Source organism: Ranitomeya imitator, chromosome 3 (genome assembly GCF_032444005.1).
Source record: "Ranitomeya imitator isolate aRanImi1 chromosome 3, aRanImi1.pri, whole genome shotgun sequence".
NCBI lineage: Eukaryota > Metazoa > Chordata > Amphibia > Anura > Dendrobatidae > Ranitomeya > Ranitomeya imitator.
Window position 1 is genome coordinate 487,240,391 of NC_091284.1, and position 22,192 is coordinate 487,262,582.

Genomic DNA, 22,192 nt, shown 5'->3' on the forward strand with positions numbered 1-22,192 from the left:
AATTAGAGGGGATGAACAGTACTTAGATATTGCAGGCCTATTGTTATGATAGGTCAATAATATGAAATCTGTGGGGGTCTGACACCTGGATGATCAGTTATTATTAGCCCTGATAGTGTATGGCGCCGGCACAAAACCGTTCCTCTGTAAGGGCCATTCTTGGGCTCTGCAGCTCAATATGAGCTGAGCTGTAGTACTCGGGAACCGCTGCTACAGTATACAGAGCTCCTGCTGAGAAATTTGGCATTGGCTGAAACCAGCTGACCAGTGGGGTGTTGGGTGATGGACCCTCACCTATCTGATATTGATGAACTATGCTAAGGATACGTCATCAATATCCAAGTTGAGGACAACACCTTTAATTGGTACCCAAATATTTTACCCAAATTGCCAGTCTTCATTTCATAGAAAACTGTTATATTGATCATATATGTTAACAATATAATGCATTTTTCAGATCTCAGATTTTGTCATGGACCTTTGTAGCTCCATTTACAACAGAATGAAAGTTAATGAGGTAAGAACAATAGGCGATTTGTTTATTCATGTTAAGCAGTCATGAAAACAATATGGAAACACAACAGAAATTATTCAACCAGGCAAATGGCGGCTTTAGCAATCTGTAATAGAAAGGGAAAAATCTTACCCATTGAAAGAACATGATGTACTCAGGGGAATAGGTGACGGAGGTCTTTACCTAGAGCGTGATTGAGGGAATTAGAGAGGAAAAATGCAACAGAGGACAAGCGAATGAATGAGGAAAAGTGAATAAATGAGGACAAGCAAATAAATGAGAACAAGCGAATGAATGAAGACAAGCGAATGAATGAAGACAAGTGAATGAATGAGGAAAATTGAATAAATGAGGCCAAGTGGATGAATGAGGACAAGCAAATAAAAGAGGACAAATGAATGAATGAGGACAATTGAATCAATGAGGACAAGTGAATGAATGAAGACAAGTGAATAAATGAGGAGAATTGAATACAGTAAATGAGGACTAACGAATGAATGAGGACAAGCGAATAAAAGGGGACAAGCAAATAAATGAGGACAAGCAAATGAATGAGGTATAACAAAAACAACAAAGGGCAGGGTGCACCACTGAATGTTTTAAATACAAATATAGTAAACACAGAGTGCTACAAACGCATGGAAAAGAGGAACAATTGTTAAAGGAAAGGCCAATGCGTATATGAAAAGTGCACACCTGGGGTCCAAGAATATAAACAACTACTTTATTGTCAAATCAAAAAAGCCACCCAAAAGTGATATAAAATATATAGGGTGAGGTCCCAACAAAGAGACCCCGCAAAGAAACCCTTAAAGGGATTCAAAAATTACCGCCTGCAAAGATGCTTGCGGATAAAAAGCAGACCAATATATGATTCACAAGTAAGCTAGCAAAAACAACTACATTAGAGTCGTGAAGCAATATTACATATAATTGGTTGCATGTAAATAGATAAATATTGCACAGTGGCACAAAAAAACGGCATCTAAACCACGATGTCATTAATAGGAGTCAGGATAAAAAAATGGAACATTCTCACCGACTCCAACGTAGATAGGCAGGAGACCCGGAAAGCCTCTTGCACCGGCAGCGATCCGGAACATGAAGAAGGGAACTGACAATACCCTGTCATTCCCTATGGGGCTAACAGTAGTCTATCCCCACAGCTCCTGCCCTTACAAGGGCAGTCCGCAACTACCCCTGCAAACACATGCCCTGCACTCTCCCTGTGGTCAGTCCCGACGCGTTTCCTACAAGCTAATCATCAGGGGACCTGCTTGATTATAGAGAAAAGTGCTCAAAAGGGAGACATAAGTTGCTGCCACCCTCTATGCTATCCTGCAGAGGGTGGATAAAGTGTGGGGCTGGTCTTTAAATAGGAAGCAGCCAAGAAAACCAATTGACCACTTCAAATGGGATGAAAACGTAACCTGTGTGATTGTACTGAGTAACAGGTGATATGCCTGTCAGAAAACCTATCAGTACCGCCCACTACACAAATCGGCATCCACATCTCATAAAAAGAAACACGGACACCATATGGGCGGTGACGGTGGGACTAACCTCTATGATGGCGTCACACGCCATAAGCCACGAGGAGACCGGGCGCCGCAAAGAATGTACCGCACGCCGGCATACGAAGGGAGACCTCTATGATGACGTCACACGCCATAAACCACGAGGAGACCGAGCGCTGTGGAAAGTGTGCTGCACGCCGGAAGCAGCCGACCTGCGCAGTGAGAGCCGGAAACTCATCGGCTCGCCCAGAGGCCTCCATTGACATGCGCACTGCGGACATATGGTCGCTAAGCGACCAGAACGCCGGATTGTCTGATGAACTACGGAGATGCCCAGCGGCCGCTGACAAGCGCCAGAGGAGCCAGAAATAAAAGCTCCCCAGCGCAACTAGAGACAGACGCTGTATCACATATATCTCAAATAAACGGTTATGGTAGCTGAGCGCTAAACATGCGCACCTAACCACAACACATAAATGCACCTGTATGAAAGGAGGGCGGTAATCATGACCTTCCAGAAGCCAAAAAGATACCCAAATACAATAACATGAATTAAAGACACAGATGACAATCCCATATATTATAGAAAAAAGCAGCAATTTACATGCAAATCCCAAAAGAGAATGGGTGACCAAAAAGGATTTTGGCAACAAAAGAGATAAATAAGATGACTGTGTAATTACGGAAGGCTACCAAAAAAGCACATAAGAGACTGATTCAAATAAAACAACTATAATTAATTTGATCATTAAGGCCATTAGGGGTCACAGTTTTGAGATAAAAGATCCATTTGGCCTCTCTCTGAAGAAGCAACCGATCCCAATCACCCCCTCGTATAGGCTTTGTGACCTTCTCAATGGCCATAAATTTAAGATTGTTAGATTGACCATCATGCAATAAATTAATGTGACGGGAAATGGGGGTATCCCTCCCATGTTCCACATCACCCAGATGTTCACCAATTCTTTTTTTGAATTCCCTGATCGTTTTACCGATGTACTCGATTCCACAAGAGCATGATGCCCTATATATGACTCCTTTTGTGCTGCAATTCATAAATTGTTTGATATCATATTTCCTGCCAGTAACGTTGCTCACAAAGCTCTTACCCACATTGACATGTTGACAAAACGTACAGTGTCCGCATCTGTGACATCCCGTGATGTTACTTCTAAGCCAAGTCTCATTTACTGGGCCTGAGAAGTGGCTATGAACCAGTCTGTCATTAAGTGAACGTGCTTTTCTGTACGTGATAGTAGGGGTGTCACCCAAAAACCGAGAGATGTCTGAATCCATCTGTAAGATGGACCAATATTTTTTGAAAATGTCCCTTACCCGGGTGGCACCATTGTCATAAGTGGTAATGAACCGTACTGTTTCATCGTTTTGTGTCTCATGAGTAGAATTTAATAGAGAAGTTCTATCTCTGCTTTTAGCATCATGATACGCCTTTTTTAGGACTCTAGATGGATAGCCCCTATCCTCGAAATTCCTTCTCAATTCCCTGGCTTGAGACTCAAAGGTTACCTCATTAGAACAATTTCTCCGAATTCTGAGGTATTGCCCCTTTGGAATCCCTCTTTTAAGGTGTTCAGGGTGATGGCTATCCCAATGGAGGAGAGCATTGGTGGCTGTGGGTTTTTTGAAATTGGATGTAACCAACTCACCATTTGAGCCTTTAGAGATAAGGATATCAAGGAAGGGCAAAGACATAGCCTCAATTACAGATGTGAAAAACAGCCCAATAGAATTGTGATTGAGCCTGTCCACAAAATCCTTAAAGTCATCTCTAGAGCCCGTCCAAATCAAAAAAACGTCATCTATGTAACGTGTCCACATTTCTGTGACACGAAACATAGAACACTCCTCCTCTTCAGAGTCATCATTCCAAACCACAGTCTCCTCCCACCAGCCGAGGAAGAGGTTGGCGTAGGCCGGGGCACAGGGACTGCCCATAGCCGTCCCCCTCAGCTGGTGGTAGATATGGCGGTTGAATGTGAAATAATTATGAGTTAAACAAAACCGGAGGAGTTTGAGAATGAAGTGGTTATGGTCTTGCAAATGCTGACCTCTTGTTCGGAGAAAAAATGATACAGCCTCCAAGCCCTTTTCATGTGGAATTGAAGAATAAAGGGCCTCCACATCAATGCTTGCGAGAAATGCTTCAGAACTGATGGTAAGGCCATCAAGTCGACGGAGCAAGTCAGGAGTGTCCTTTACAAATGACTGCAAGGAAGACACAAAAGGGGACAACACGCGGTCCAGGTAAGTACCTGCGTTCTGGCACAAACTCCCTACCCCTGATACAATGGGCCTGCCTTTCAAAGGGTTCAGGCCCTTATGTACCTTCGGGAGGCAGTAAAAGGTAGACGTCACAGGATGCAGAGGGAAGATGAAATCAAATTCTGTTTTATCAATAACACCTCCCTCCAAACCTTCCTGTAAAATCTGTCTCAACTCCTCACAGTATTCCTTAGTTGGATTGCGTGCCAAGACCTCATAAGAGTCTCTATCAGCAAGTATAGACTCACACATCTGTTGGTACTGAGTGACATCAAGAATGAAAATATTCCCGCCCTTGTCCGAGGACTTGATTTCAATGGAATCGTCATGTTCCAGGCGGTAAATTGCCTCTATCTCTTTCCTAGAACAATTATATTTACATGGTATACGGGAATGGGACAACTCAGTAAGTTCTGACGTAACCAAATTAGAAAAAACATCTATAGCTGACAAATCACCAGTAGGAGGAGGCATTCTATGACTTTTTTCTTTCAGTTGTGTGAAAGGACCCCTACCTCGTTGGTTGGGATCAGTCTCCCCAATACTGTGTAACAATCTCACATCAGGCAACATGTCCACTGGGATCCCCAGATCAGCACATGTGCGAGAATCCTGTTTGGAGAAAAACTTCTTCCATCTGATTTTACGCAAAAAGAGGTTAAGGTCCTTCACGGTTCTAAACAGTTCAAAGTCACTGTTAGGGACAAAAGATAGACCCTTTTTTAATACAGACATTTCGTCACAATCAATATTTCTCGTAGAGAGGTTGATAACTTGGATACTTTGTTCAGTTGTAGACCCAGGGGAATGAATAGAAGGTATCTCCCTTAAGCAACCCTCTCCCATCATTTCCTTATTGGTAACGGTCTGTTGCGTAGAGCATACACCTGGTCCAAAAAAAAACCCCCTGTATTATGGTCTGATCTCTCGGCGGGTCCCCGTGCACCTCTCCCCCTTCCTCTGCCTCGGTAGCGTCCCCTAGAGGGTCGAGTTCTAGTCTCAGATTCTGAAAAATCTGTGTCAGTTGAGGATAACTCAGTATCCCTATCTATAGGGGTCGGTCTCGGGGTAAGCACCAGGTATGCTTTGTTGTCCTTAAAATCCTGTATGTCATGCATATACTGACGATGTTTCCTTTCCTTGAGGTGGTACTGGAAACGTTCAATATGTGTCTGCAACTTAGTTTCTTTTGTCCCTAACAGTGACTTTGATCTGTTTAGAACCGTGAAGGACCTTAACCTCTTTTTGCGTAAAATCAGATGGAAGAAGTTTTTCTCCAAACAGGATTCTCGCACATGTGCTGATCTGGGGATCCCAGTGGACATGTTGCCTGATGTGAGATTGTTACACAGTATTGGGGAGACTGATCCCAACCAAAGAGGTAGGGTTCCTTTCACACAACTGAAAGAAAAAAGTCATAGAATGCCTCCTCCTACTGGTGATTTGTCAGCTATAGATGTTTTTTCTAATTTGGTTACGTCAGAACTTACTGAGTTGTCCCATTCCCGTATACCATGTAAATATAATTGTTCTAGGAAAGAGATAGAGGCAATTAACCGCCTGGAACATGACGATTCCATTGAAATCAAGTCCTCGGACAAGGGCGGGAATATTGTCATTCTTGACGTCACTCAGTACCAACAGATGTGTGAGTCTATACTTGCTGATAGAGACTCTTATGAGGTCTTGGCACGCAATCCAACTAAGGAATACTGTGAGGAGTTGAGACAGATTTTACAGGAAGGTTTGGAGGGAGGTGTTATTGATAAAACAGAATTTGATTTCATCTTCCCTCTGCATCCTGTGACGTCTACCTTTTACTGCCTCCCGAAGGTACATAAGGGCCTGAACCCTTTGAAAGGCAGGCCCATTGTATCAGGGGTAGGGAGTTTGTGCCAGAACGCAGGTACTTACCTGGACCGCGTGTTGTCCCCTTTTGTGTCTTCCTTGCAGTCATTTGTAAAGGACACTCCTGACTTGCTCCGTCGACTTGATGGCCTTACCATCAGTTCTGAAGCATTTCTCGCAAGCATTGATGTGGAGGCCCTTTATTCTTCAATTCCACATGAAAAGGGCTTGGAGGCTGTATCATTTTTTCTCCGAACAAGAGGTCAGCATTTGCAAGACCATAACCACTTCATTCTCAAACTCCTCCGGTTTTGTTTAACTCATAATTATTTCACATTCAACCGCCATATCTACCACCAGCTGAGGGGGACGGCTATGGGCAGTCCCTGTGCCCCGGCCTACGCCAACCTCTTCCTTGGCTGGTGGGAGGAGACTGTGGTTTGGAATGATGACTCTGAAGAGGAGGAGTGTTCTATGTTTCGTGTCACAGAAATGTGGACACGTTACATAGATGACGTTTTTTTGATTTGGACGGGCTCTAGAGATGACTTTAAGGATTTTGTGGACAGGCTCAATCACAATTCTATTGGGCTGTTTTTCACATCTGTAATTGAGGCTATGTCTTTGCCCTTCCTTGATATCCTTATCTCTAAAGCTCAAATGGTGAATTGGTTACATCCAATTTCAAAAAACCCACAGCCACCAATGCTCTCCTCCATTGGGATAGCCATCACCCTGAACACCTTAAAAGAGGGATTCCAAAGGGGCAATACCTCAGAATTCGGAGAAATTGTTCTAATGAGGTAACCTTTGAGTCTCAAGCCAGGGAATTGAGAAGGAATTTCGAGGATAGGGGCTATCCATCTAGAGTCCTAAAAAAGGCGTATCATGATGCTAAAAGCAGAGATAGAACTTCTCTATTAAATTCTACTCATGAGACACAGAACGATGAAACAGTACGGTTCATTACCACTTATGACAATGGTGCCACCCGGGTAAGGGACATTTTCAAAAAATATTGGTCCATCTTACAGATGGATTCAGACATCTCTCGGTTTTTGGGTGACACCCCTACTATCACGTACAGAAAAGCACGTTCACTTAATGACAGACTGGTTCATAGCCACTTCTCAGGCCCAGTAAATGAGACTTGGCTTAGAAGTAACATCACGGGATGTCACAGATGCGGACACTGTACGTTTTGTCAACATGTCAATGTGGGTAAGAGCTTTGTGAGCAACGTTACTGGCAGGAAATATGATATCAAACAATTTATGAATTGCAGCACAAAAGGAGTCATATATAGGGCATCATGCTCTTGTGGAATCGAGTACATCGGTAAAACGATCAGGGAATTAAAAAAAAGAATTGGTGAACATCTGGGTGATGTGGAACATGGGAGGGATACCTCCATTTCCCGTCACATTAATTTATTGCATGATGGTCAATCTAACAATCTTAAATTTATGGCCATTGAGAAGGTCACAAAGCCTATACGAGGGGGTGATTGGGATCGGTTGCTTCTTCAGAGAGAGGCCAAATGGATCTTTTATCTCAAAACTGTGACCCCTAATGGCCTTAATGATCAAATTAATTATAGTTGTTTTATTTGAATCAGTCTCTTATGTGCTTTTTTTGGTAGCCTTCCGTAATTACACAGTCATCTTATTTATCTCTTTTGTTGCCAAAATCCTTTTTGGTCACCCATTCTCTTTTGGGATTTGCATGTAAATTGCTGCTTTTTTCTATAATATATGGGATTGTCATCTGTGTCTTTAATTCATGTTATTGTATTTGGGTATCTTTTTGGCTTCTGGAAGGTCATGATTACCGCCCTCCTTTCATACAGGTGCATTTATGTGTTGTGGTTAGGTGCGCATGTTTAGCGCTCAGCTACCATAACCGTTTATTTGAGATATATGTGATACAGCGTCTGTCTCTAGTTGCGCTGGGGAGCTTTTATTTCTGGCTCCTCTGGCGCTTGTCAGCGGCCGCTGGGCATCTCCGTAGTTCATCAGACAATCCGGCGTTCTGGTCGCTTAGCGACCATATGTCCGCAGTGCGCATGTCAATGGAGGCCTCTGGGCGAGCCGATGAGTTTCCGGCTCTCACTGCGCAGGTCGGCTGCTATCGGCGTGCAGCACACTTTCCACAGCGCTCGGTCTCCTCGTGGTTTATGGCGTGTGACGTCATCATAGAGGTCTCCCTTCGTATGCCGGCGTGCGGTACATTCTTTGCGGCGCCCGGTCTCCTCGTGGCTTATGGCGTGTGACGCCATCATAGAGGTTAGTCCCACCGTCACCGCCCATATGGTGTCCGTGTTTCTTTTTATGAGATGTGGATGCCGATTTGTGTAGTGGGCGGTACTGATAGGTTTTCTGACAGGCATATCACCTGTTACTCAGTACAATCACACAGGTTACGTTTTCATCCCATTTGAAGTGGTCAATTGGTTTTCTTGGCTGCTTCCTATTTAAAGACCAGCCCCACACTTTATCCACCCTCTGCAGGATAGCATAGAGGGTGGCAGCAACTTATGTCTCCCTTTTGAGCACTTTTCTCTATAATCAAGCAGGTCCCCTGATGATTAGCTTGTAGGAAACGCGTCGGGACTGACCACAGGGAGAGTGCAGGGCATGTGTTTGCAGGGGTAGTTGCGGACTGCCCTTGTAAGGGCAGGAGCTGTGGGGATAGACTACTGTTAGCCCCATAGGGAATGACAGGGTATTGTCAGTTCCCTTCTTCATGTTCCGGATCGCTGCCGGTGCAAGAGGCTTTCCGGGTCTCCTGCCTATCTACGTTGGAGTCGGTGAGAATGTTCCATTTTTTTATCCTGACTCCTATTAATGACATCGTGGTTTAGATGCCGTTTTTTTGTGCCACTGTGCAATATTTATCTATTTACATGCAACCAATTATATGTAATATTGCTTCACGACTCTAATGTAGTTGTTTTTGCTAGCTTACTTGTGAATCATATATTGGTCTGCTTTTTATCCGCAAGCATCTTTGCAGGCGGTAATTTTTGAATCCCTTTAAGGGTTTCTTTGCGGGGTCTCTTTGTTGGGACCTCACCCTATATATTTTATATCACTTTTGGGTGGCTTTTTTGATTTGTACTTTTATATTGTTCTAGTAAAAGTTATGTTTTATCTCCACTTGCGCTGTAGTTAGTGAACTGTTTTAGTGGGTATATCTGTGTTGTCAATCCATATACAGAGTTATTGCTATTTTTTGTTACTTTATTGTCACCAAAGCAGAAACATAATTAAAAACCTTTAAAAACAATGATCCCAACCCAGATGTGGCTGAGAAACACGTTCCTGACACACCGGTAACCAGCTTTCTAATTACTGTAGCTATCTCTGCCGCTATTTAAAGACTGCAATAGTCACTGCTCAGCACTTCCCCTGACAAAGCTGCACCGCAGCGATACACGTGGGGCTTTCCCACACCCCCATCTTTTCATGCCATCCCTTTCCTTCATCCAGGGGCTCCCTGCTTGCATTACCTTCATTGTCCTAGGGACTCTCTGGCTGTTTACATGGGCTCTCCCCTGTGATCATAATCCGGTTCTTCCGCAGCGCAGTGTGTCTATTTGGCATGTAGGTATTCAGTACTGGATAATAATTTTTGTCCACTTAAATATATATATTTTTTCTGCGCTCTTGCTCTAATCTCCATAGTGCTATGTTGCATATACCCGGGATTTAGTTTGGCTTTCTTTTGCAGTCTGTGACCACCATTTTGACAATTGCTATTTCTCGCGGACACCTAACTTATACCTGTGGGGACGCACATATTTAGGATTCATAGTGTGAGCATTCAGCCAACTATATTTGTCTAACTGATTTTTTCTCTTATTATTTGTTGCTGGATTGTTATGACCTTATGATAATATCTTGTTGATTGCACAATTTATGTACATGGTGTGCAGAATTATTAGGCAAGTTGTATTTTGATCACATGATACTTTTTATACATGTTATCCTACTTCAAGCTGTTCAGGTTTGAGAGCCAACAACCAATTAAGTAAATCAGGTGTTGTGCATCTCTGTAATGAGGAGGGGTGTTGTCTAATGACATCAAAACCCTATATAAGGTGTGCATAGTTATTAGGCAACTTCCTTTCCTTTGGCAAAATGGGTCAGAAGAGAGATTTGAGGGGCTCTGAAAAGTCCACAATTGTGAGATGTCTTGCAGAGTGATGCAGCAGTCTTGAAATTGCCAAACTTTTGAAGCGTGATCACCGAACAATCAAGCGTTTCATGGCAAATAGGCAACAGGGTTGCAAGAAGCGTGTTGGGCAAAAAAGGTGCAAAATAACTGCCCATGAATTGAGGAAAATCAGGTGTGAAGCTGCCAAGATACCATTTGCCACCAGTTTTGCCATATTTCAGAGCTGCAACGTTACTGGAGTAACAAAAACCACAAGGCGTGCGATACTCAGGGACATGGTCAAGGTAAAGAAGGCTGAAAACGACCACCTTTGAACAAGAAACATAAGATAAAATGTCAAGACTGGGCCAATAAATATCTTAATGCATGTAGAAAAGCCGTGGAGACACCATCACGTGTTTCTCAACGCAAGCAATAAATAGCCAGGTCTTTCTCCGGGAAGGAACAACCACAGGAAGTGCAGCATCCAAAAAGGAAAACGACCTATGCCAAAACATGGTATCCATCCACAGACAGCTGTTTCGAGGTCTATCTTAAGAATATCTTAAGACTGACTTTTCAAATGTTTTACGGACTGATGAAATGAGAGTGACTCTTGATGGGCCAGATGGATGGGCCAGAGGCTGGATCAGTAAAGGGCAGAGAGGATGGAGTGAAGCTCATCTTCCAGACCTACTGCCAGTTTCTGGAAGGCAACTTCTTCAAGCAGTGGTACAGGAAGAAGTCGGTATTGTTCAAGAAAAACATGATTTTCATGCAGGACAATGCTCCATCACATGCCTCCAACTACTCCATAGTGTGGCTGGCCAGTAAAAGTCTCAAAGAGTAAAAAGTAATGACATGGCCCCCTTGTTTACCTGATCTGAACCCCATAGAGAACCTGTGGGCCCTCATAAAATGTGAAATCTACAGGGAGGGAAAACAGTACACCTCTCGGAACAGTGTCTGGGAGGCTGTGGTGGCTGCTGCACACAATGTTGATCGTAAACAGATCAAGCGACTGACAGAAGCTATGGATGGAAGGCTGTTGAGTGTCATCATAAAGAAAGGTGGCTATATTGGTCACTAATTTTTTGGGGTTTTGCTTTTGCATATCAGAAATGTTTATTTCTAAATTTTGTGCAGATATATTGGTTTACCTGGTGAAAATAAACAAGTGAGATGGGAATATATTTGGTTTGTATTAAGTTGTCTAATAATTCTGCACAGTAATAGTTACCTGCACAAACAGATATCCACCTAAGATAGCCAAATCTAAAAAACCCCACTACAACTTCCAAAAGTATTAAGCTTTGATATTTATGAGTCTTTTGGGTTGATTGAGAACATAGTTGTTGATCAATAATAAAAATAATGCTCTAAATTGCAACTTGCCTAATAATTCTGCACACAGTGTATACTGCACTTCCATTATGGGTGCCTATGTTGTTACGGTGTCATGTCCTTGGGTCACATAGATGTATTATTGCATATGGATGGGGGTGTTGTCATTGTTGTTTTTAATTATGTTTGTGCTTTGGTGACAAAGTAGTTGTTTATATTCTTATACCTCAGGTGTGCACTTTTCATATACACATTGGCCTTTCCTTTAACAAGCAAATGAATGAGGACAAGGGAATAAATGAGGACTAGCGAATGAGTGAAGAAATGCAAATAAACGAGGACTAGCGAATAAATGAGGACAAGGGAATGAATGAGGACAAGGGAATAAATGAAGACAAGTGAATGAATGAGAACAAGCTAATAAATGAGGACAAGGGAATAAATGAGGACTAAAGAATGAATGAGGACAAAAGGGAATAAATGAGGACAAGGGAATAAATGAGGACAAGTGAATAAATGAGGACAAGCGAATAAATGAGGACAAGCAAATGAATGAGTCACAAGGGAATAAATGAGGACTAGTGAAAAAATGAGGACAAGCGAATAAATGAGGACAAGCGAATGAATGAGGACAAAGGAATAAAAGAGGACTAGTGAAAAAATGAGGATGAGCGAATAAATGAGGACTATTGAATAAATGAGGTCAAGCGAATGAATGAGGACAAGGGAATAAATGAGGACAAGCGAATAAATGAGGACTAGTGAAAAAATGAGGACAAGCAAATGAATGAGGTCAAGGGAATAAATGAGGACTAGCGAATGAGTGAGGACAAGGAAATAAATGAGGACAAGCGAATAAATGAGGACAAGCAAATGAATGAGGACAAGGGAATGAATGAGGACAAGGGAATGAATGAGGACAAGCGAATGAATGAGGACAAGCGAATAAATGAGGACAAACTAATGAATGATGAAAACTGAATAAAAGAGGACAAGTGAATGAATGAGGACTAGCGAAAAAATGATGACAAGCGAATAAATGAGGATTAGTGAATAAATGAGGACAAGTGAATGAATGAGGACAAGGGAATGAGGACTAGCGAATGAGTGAGGACAAGCGAATAAATTAGGACTAGCGAATGAGTGAGGACAAGCAAATGAATGAGGACAAGGGAATAAATGAGGACAAGCGAATGAATGAGAACAAGCGAATGAATGAGGACAAGCGAATAAATGAGGACAAAAACAAATGAATGATGACAACTGAATAAAAGACGACAAGCGAATGAATGAGGACAAACAAATGAATGAGGACAAGCAAATGAATGAGGACAAGGGAATAAATGAGGACTAGCGAATAAATTAGGACTAGGGAATAAATGAGGACAAGAGAATGAATGAAGACAAGGGAATGAATGAGGACATGCAAATGAATGAGGACACGCGAATAAATGAGGACAAACGAATGAATGATGAAAACTGAATAAAAGAGGACAAGCGAATGAATGAAGACAAGCGAATGAATGAGGACAAGCGAATGATTTTCTATTTGATTTTTCTTTCTCAAGTCAAATGTGGATGGGTGCATTCTGAAATCAGAACCTTTGGCACTATGGGTATGTGCACACGTTGCGGATTCTCTGCGGGTCCGCAGCGTTTTTTGAGGTGCAGAAACACTGAAGATCCGCAATTGATTTACAGTACAATGTAAATCAATGAGAAAAAAAAATGCTGTGCACACTTTGCGGAAAATCCGCTGCGGAAACGCTGCGGTTTAAAAGAAGTAGCATGTCACTTCTTTTTTGTGAATCTGCAGCGTTTTTGTACCCATTCCATTATAGAAAACCGCAGCTCAATTGCCGGCTTTTGCTATCTCCTTCCTAAACCCGACATGAAATGAGACATGGTTTACATACAGTAAACCATGTCATATCCCCATTTTTTTGCATATTCCATACTACTAATGTTAGTAGTGTGTATGTGCAAAATTTGGCCATTCTAGCTATTAAAGGGTTAAATGGCGGAAAAAATTGGCGTGGGCTCCCGCGCAATTTTCTCCGCCAGAAAAGTAAAGCCAGTGACTGAGGGCAGATATTAATAGCCTGGAGAGGGTCCATGGTTATTGGCCCCCCTGGCTAAAAACACCTGCCCCCAGCCACCCCAGAAAAGGCACATCTGGAAGATGCGCCTATTCTGGCACTTGGCCACTCTCTTCCCATTCCCGTGTAGCGGTGGGATATGGGGTAATGAAGGGTTAATGCCACCTTGCTATTGTAAGGTGATATTAAGCCAGATTAATAATGGAGAGGCGTCAATTCTGACATTTTTTTTTACAGCCAGGAGCTCTGCTATAATGCAGCTATGCTCCTGACTGTAAAACCCCAGCGAATGAATGGAAACTAGGTCAATGACCTGTAGTTACCTTCATTCGCAGTGAGGCGCCCTCTGCTGGTTGTCCTCATATGAACTCGAGCCTGGGACCTTTTCTGATTATTTCCCACCCTCGAAGGACATCCAGCAGAGGGCGCCTCACCGCGAATGAAGGTAATTACAGGTCATTGACCTAGTTTCCATTCATTCGCTGGGGTTTTACAGTCAGGAGCATAGCTGCATTATAGCAGAGCTCCTGGCTGTAAAAAAAATTAACCCCTTCAGATGGATTTACAACGTGGGACGTTACAGATCCTCGGAAGGTATGTATATTGTTGGTTTATTATTTTTTCTTTGTCACAGAGCGAGGGTCTTCAGCCAGTGGATTGAGCGTACAATAAAATATTACAACAAACGGTGTGTTCATTTCATTAAAATACTTTTTAATAATGTGTGTGTGTTTTTTTTAACTCTTTCATACAATTGGATTAATAATGGATAGGTGTCATAATTGACGCCTCTCCATTATTAATCTGGCTTAATGTCACCTTACAATAGCAAGGTAGCATTAACCCTTCATTACCCCATATCCCACCGCTACATGGGAATGGGAAGAGAGTGGCCAAGTGCCAGAATAGGCGCATCTTCCAGATGTGCCTTTTCTGGGGTGGCTGGGGGCAGATGTTTTTAGCCAGGGGGGGGGGGCAATAACCATGGACCATCTCCAGGCTATTAATATCTGCCCTCAGTCACTGGCTTTACTACTCTGGCGGAGAAAATTGCGCAGGAGCCCATGCCAATTTTTTCCGCCATTTAACCCTTTAATTTAATAGCTAGAACGGCCAAATTTTGCACATACACACTACTAACATTAGTAGTGTGGAATATGCAAAAAAAAGGGGGATATGACATGATTTACTGTATGTAAACCATGTCTCAAATCATGTCGGGTTTTTGAAGGAGATGGCAAAAGCCGGCAATTGAATTACCGGTTTTTAAGCTATCTCGCGCTGGATGAAATATTAATATATATACATATACAGTGGGGCAAAAAAGTATTTAGTCAGTCAGCAATAGTGCAAGTTCCACCACTTAAAAAGATGAGAGGCGTCTGTAATTTACATCATAGGTAGACCTCAACTATGGGAGACAAACTGAGAAAAAAAAATCCAGAAAATCACATTGTCTGTTTTTTTAACATTTTATTTGCATATTATGGTGGAAAATAAGTATTTGGTCAGAAACAAACAATCAAGATTTCTGGCTCTCACAGACCTGTAACTTCTTCTTTAAGAGTCTCCTCTTTCCTCCACTCATTACCTGTAGTAATGGCACCTGTTTAAGCTTGTTATCAGTATAAAAAGACACCTGTGCACACCCTCAAACAGTCTGACTCCAAACTCCACTATGGTGAAGACCAAAGAGCTGTCAAAGGACACCAGAAACAAAATTGTAGCCCTGCACCAGGCTGGGAAGACTGAATCTGCAATAGCCAACCAGCTTGGAGTGAAGAAATCAACAGTGGGAGCAATAATTAGAAAATGGAAGACATACAAGACCACTGATAATCTCCCTCGATCTGGGGCTCCACGCAAAATCCCACCCCGTGGGGTCAGAATGATCACAAGAACGGTGAGCAAAAATCCCAGAACCACGCGGGGGGACCTAGTGAATGAACTGCAGAGAGCTGGGACCAATGTAACAAGGCCTACCATAAGTAACACACTACGCCACCATGGACTCAGATGCTGCAGTGCCAGACGTGTCCCACTGCTTAAGCCAGTACATGTCCGGGCCCATCTGAAGTTTGCTAGAGAGCATTTGGATGATCCAGAGGACTTTTGGGAGAATGTCCTATGGTCTGATGAAACCAAACTGAAACTGTTTGGTCAGAAACACAACTTGTCGTGTTTGGAGGAAAAAGAATACTGAGTTGCATCCATCAAACACCATACCTACTGTAAAGCATGGTGGTGGAAACATCATGCTTTGGGGCTGTTTCTCTGCAAAGGGGCCAGGACGACTGATCCGGGTACATGAAAGAATGAATGGGGCCATGTATCGTGAGATTTTGAGTGCAAACCTCCTTCCATCAGCAAGGGCATTGAAGATGAAACGTGGCTGGGTCTTTCAACATGACAATGATCCAAAGCACACCGCCAGGGCAACGAAGGAGTGGCTTCGTAAGAAGCATTTCAAGGTCCTGTAGTGGCCTAGCCAGTCTCCAGATCTCAACCCTATAGAAAACCTTTGGAGGGAGTTGAAAGTCCGTGTTGCCAAGCGAAAAGCCAAAAACATCACTGCTCTAGAGGAGATCTGCATGGAGGAATGGGCCAACATACCAACAACAGTGTGTGGCAACCTTGTGAAGACTTACAGAAAACGTTTGACCTCTGTCATTGCCAACAAAGGATATATTACAAAGTATTGAGATGAAATTTCGTTTCTGACCAAATACTTATTTTCCACCATAATATGCAAATAAAATGTTAAAAAAACAGACAATGTGATTTTCTGGATTTTTTTTTCTCAGTTTGTCTCCCATAGTTGAGGTCTACCTATGATGTAAATTACAGAAGCCTCTCATCTTTTTAAGTGGTGGAACTTGCACTATTGCTGAATGACTAAATACTTTTTTGCCCCACTGTATGTGTCTCACTAACATATATCTATCAGTATATATGTTTTTATTATTTTTTGAGCACATGGATCCCTTGTATAGCCGTATGTCGGTTTTGCAAGCCTGCGAGAAAATCTCGCAGTACGGATGCCATACGGATTACATACGGAGGATGCCATGCACAAGATACGCTGACACACCCTGCCTACGGAGGAGCTATGGACCACTATTTTAGGGACTTTTCAGCGTATTACGGCCGTAAATTACGGACCGTATTTTTATACGCTGAGTGTGAGGCCGGCCTTAGAGAGCGAATATCTAGACTTTAATGTTAACTTACTATCACACATGTAAATTAGTAGTACAAAAAAGAAAAATTAATCAGCGCCTCTAACAGAATATAGCATGTGTGAACAGGTGCAAGCTGCCATGACTGCATTCTATACAAACCAAAGAATACAGCAGCACTGTGTTCACACAGGTAGGATCCAGCACTAATTAAACATAGCCCCTTCTCATGTACAGCACCATGGAATCAATGGTGCTATATAAATAAATAATAATAATAATAGCCGTGGGCTCACTGGCAGTATGCTCAGCCAGTTTACTGTGCACTCCTCCCATCAGCCTATGGTTGTTTTTCATTAGTGTTGGATCCTACCTGCTCTTTATATTTGCAGGCTATTAGGCCAAGAGAGGCATGTTTGATACATTTTAGGTTTAGGGTCCCATCAAAGGTACTCTTTGTGGTTGGTGGGTACACAAATAGGCCACTTTGTGTACCTTTATTTTATAAGCATACTCTATGTAGCAATAATGTAGTTTCAATTTAATACAGTATAGTTAGTGTTTGCATACATCTTAGTATATACAGTATGTTGCTGTATTCTTTGAATTGTGTAGAAATTCCTGAAGAAATAGTACTGTAAACAAAATAATATATAAAACACGAAAATTGCAGAAATGGTGACCAGGTTTATTCTTCTCAATCTGACGACAGCATAAAATGTGGACAGAGACCTTGATTCCAGCAGTGGGTTACTTACTAGGCTCCTAGCTTTAGTTTTAATAAATTTGCTGATGATTCCATCATCACCAAGTAACACCACCTGCACTATACTGTGCATAGGCAGAAAGGCAATCGTGGGAGTGGGGGATAGCCATAGCTCTTGCTTATCGAGGACTATGTACTGTAGAAGCAGCTTATCCCTGAGAGGGCTAAAAGAGATATAGCAGATAACATTGTTTTTTACTCAATATTACAGCAAGAAGCCCAAGAAGTAACCCAGCATTCGAATCCAGATCTCTGCCCCTGGTTTATGTTGCTCTCAGATGGTCAGTGTAAGCCTGGTGACAGATTTGTTATAATTCTGAAATAACCATATAAAAATGTAAGGCTAAGGGAAGTGTTTCTTTGAAATTTGTCTTAGCTCTTAAAGTTGTAGGTACCATAATGTTCTGTATGTATGTAATATACATTTTAATAAATATTTTAATTTTTCTTCTAGGAGAACAACCAAGAAATATACAAAAGAGTAAGTATCATAATGTTTCATTATTTACTACATTATACAGTAGCATGTAAAAGTTTGGGCACCCCTGGTCAAAATTAGTTTTTGTGAACAGTTAAGCAAGTTGAAAATGAAATGATCTTTAAAAGAAAAAAGTTAAAGATGAAACATGTAGGCAGCCAAGAGTCTTTCACTTCTTGTTTGAGGGATTTTCATTCATTCTTCCTTGGAAAATTCTTTCACTTCTGTGAGATTCCTGTGTCATCTTGCATGCACTGCTATTTTTAGGTCTAGCCACAGATTTTCAATGATGTTCAAATCAAAGAACTGTGAGGGCCATTGTAAAACCTTCAGCTTTCTCCTTTTGACACAGTTTATTGTGGATTGTGACATGTGTTTAGGATAATTATCCATTTGTAGAAGCTTTTTTTTATAGATGGTGTTATGTTTGCATCAAGATTTTGTTGAAATTTCATTGAATCCATTCTTCCCTCTACCTGTGAAATATTACCCATGCCATTGGCTGCAACACATTCCCAAATCAAGATTGATCCACCCACATGCTTATGGCTGGCGAGATATTCGTTTCCTAAAATTCTGTGCCCCTTTTTTTTATTCCACACATACCTTTGATCATTGTGGCCAAATAGTTCTATTTTAACCTCATCAGTTCACATGACTTGTTTCTAAAATGCATCAAGCTTATTTAGATGTTCTTTTACATACTTCTGAAGCATAATTTTGTGGTGAGGATGCAGGAGGGGTTTTCTCCTGATGACTCGTCCATTAAGGCCATATTTGTGCATGTGTCTGTGAAAAGTAGAACAATATATTACAACTTCAGAGTCTGCTAAATCTTTCTGAAGGTCTTTTTCAGTCAAGCGGGGGCTCTGATTTGCCTCTTTAGCAATCCTACGAGCAGCTCTCCATGAAATTTTGCTTGGTCTTCTAGACCTTATCTTGACCCCCACTGTTCCTGTAAACTGTCATTTCTTAATTACATTTTGAACTGAGGAAAGGGCAACATGAAAACACTTTGCTATCATTTTATAGCCTTCTCCTGCTTTTTGGGCCTCCACCATTTTCATTTTTAGAATGATAGGTAGTTGCTTGGAAGAACCATGGCTGTTGTTTTTTGGCACAAGGCTAGAAGATGGTGGGTTTTTATCAAGCTGGGAAATGTGCATCACCTGGCATTTTCTAACGATGATAGTGAACAAGTTATAATCCTAAGAGGCTAATTAAGGTCTGAAACCTTGGTCAAAGTTATCTGAGCACACAAATCTTCAAGAGTGCCCAAATTTTTGCATCCACCCATTTTTTTTTGTCATTTTTAAAATGTTAAAAATTACAATTTATATTTTTTTTCCTAAAATACAAAGGAAATTGGTCATCTTTAACTTTAGGCCTTTTAGAGGTCATTTAATCTTCAACTTGCTTAACTGTTCAACATAACAGTAATTTTGACCAGGGGTGCCCAAACTTTTACATGCCACTGTATCTATAATTCTCTTCTTACAATGTCCCTTTTTGTAGTTTCTGTTTCACTACTCCAGAGCTCAAGATCCTGCCCTCAAAACTGGGGTAAGTACATACAACTTTATCCATGTAAAATGTGCAATGGCATCATTGCCTCTCATCAGAGCAGAGCAGGGTACTAAGTGAGAGGTCTTAAGGTACGTGCCCACGATCAGGAAGAGCAGCATTTTGACCCACCTGCACTGCTTCCAAAATGCTGTGTTCTACATTAGAAGCACAGTGGATGGGATTTATAGAAATCCTATGCCCACTGTGCTTATATTTAACACTCCAAAAACTCACCCGCAGTGCAGATTTACGAGCCGCAGCATGTTTATTATCTGCAACGGAGACAATATCCTCTACTGAGTAGTCTCAACCATAGCCATTCACTAGATGTGGTAAATCCGCATGGTTCAATGAACACATGCGGATTTCCCTGCGTGATTAGAATGCTGCGTTTTGGACACAGCAAAAGTACACTGCTGTAAGTTCCTTTTTCGGGCATGCGCAGTTTGCGCTGCCCTTCGACTCACATCACATGATGGGAACTTAAAGTGCAGGTGCCGGAGACAATAATGAAGGCAGAGAAGGCAGCACCCGGCGCACGGAGGGGCTGAGTGATGGCTGGGAGGCGTTTGTGTCTGGGGGAAAAAATCGTGCCCCCCGGACAGACTAAAGGTATGGTGGGCAAATTATAAAAAGTGATATTGCAGTGTCTGTAGGGACCCCAAAACAAGAGCTACCTTCACAGAATGCAGCATTAGTGCTGCACAAGGTGGTTCTTTTAGTTAAAAACGCCAGGGGGGTGACAGGTTACCTTTAATGGGTCTAGTTTCCAAAATGGTGTCACTTGTGGGGGATTTTCCAGCCAATTCTGCATTGAAAAAGTCAAACGGAACCCATTCTCGTCCAAGCTCTGCCGTGCACCCATACAGTGGTTTACCCCCACATGTGGGGTATCGGCGTACTCAGGACAAATTGTACAACAACTTTCTTGGTCTAATTTCTCCTGTTACCCTTGTGAAAATAAAAATTTGGGGCGAAAAGATCATTTTTGTAGAAAAAATGCGATTTTTTAATTTTCAAGGCTCTACTTTTTAAACTTCTGTGAAGCACTTGGGGGTTTAAAGTGCTCACCACACAGCTAGACAAGTTCCTTAAAGGGTCTAGTTTCCAAAATGGTGTCACTTGTGGGGGGTTTCCACTGTTAAGGCACATCAGGGGCTCTGCAAACATGACATGGCGTCCGATCTCAATTCCTGCCAATTCTGCATTGAAAAAGTCAAACAGTGCTCCTTCACTTCTAAGCTCTGAAGTGTGCCCATACAGTGGTTTACCCCCACATATGGGGTATCGACGTACTCAGGAGAAATTGCACAACAAATTTTGTGGTTCATTTTCTCTTTTTACACTTGTTTGTAAAAAAAAAAGTTAAATGTTAATTTTTTCCTTCCACATTGTTTAAATTCCTGTGAAGCACGTAAAGGGTTAATAAACTTCTTGAATGTGGTTTTGAGCACCTTGAGGGGTGCAGTTTTTAGAATGGTGTCAAGTTTGGGTATTTTCTGTCATGTACACCCCTCAAAATGACTTTAAATGTGAGAAAAAAATGGTTTTGTAAATTTTGTTGTAAAAATGAGAAATTGCTGGTCAACTTTTAACCCTTATAACTTCCTAACAAGAAAAACATTTTGTTTCCAAAATTGTGCTGATGTAAAGTAGACATGTGCGAAATGTTATTTATTAGCTATTTTGTGTCACATATCTTTCTGATTTAAGGGCATAAAAATTCAAATTTAGAAAATTGCTAAATTTTAAAAATGTTCACTATATTTCCATTTTTTTCATAAATAAACACAAGTAATATAGAAGAAATGTTACCACTAACATGAAGTACAATATGTCATGAAAAAACAGTCTCAGAATCAGCGGGATCCGTTAAAGCGTTCCAGAGTTATAACCTCATAAAGTGACAGTGGTCAGAATTGCAAAAATTGGCCTGGTCATTAAGTACCAAATTGGCTCTGTCACTAAAGGGTTAAATACCAGTCAATCAGCAGCATTTAAATAGTGTGCTTGAGGATTCTCATTCCCTCTTCGTGTTGTGATAAGGAGGTGCCAAATGCTTACCATGGTAGCCAGTGGACTACTGAAAGCCTCCATCATCGTCCTCTTGGTACTTTTCTGAAGCTCAGGCACAAGTTGAGCTTCAAAAGAGACCATGCTTTCCATTACATAGTATAAGCAATCACAGGTTCAAGTAGCTCAGGGGGACTAAAAAAAGTAAAAAATGTTTTAAATAATAATTAAAAAATTGTATATAATAGTTTAAACCACCCTTTTCCCAGTTTTAAAATAAATACAAAATAATAAGAATGATAAACATGATTGTTATTACTACACCCATAAAAGTCTGGTATCTCAACATCTTAAATTATTTAAAACATACATTAAATGCCAGAAAAAAATCAAAATGCGAGGTATTTCACTCAGCATATTCCCTTCC

The 22,192-nt window shown here is 41.6% G+C and overlaps 1 protein-coding gene across 2 annotated transcripts in view; it reads left to right on the plus strand.

Moving 5' to 3' along the window:
- The window catches only part of NMS (neuromedin S), a 163,258-nt gene that overhangs the window by 104,126 nt on the left and 36,940 nt on the right, over positions 1-22,192 (plus strand). For both annotated transcript variants that reach the window (XM_069760186.1, XM_069760187.1), the window contains exons 4-6: positions 458-517; positions 18,163-18,189; positions 19,702-19,749. In XM_069760186.1, coding sequence (XP_069616287.1) covers positions 458-517; positions 18,163-18,189; positions 19,702-19,749 — 135 coding nt within the window. The remainder of the gene's footprint in view (positions 1-457; positions 518-18,162; positions 18,190-19,701; positions 19,750-22,192) is intronic.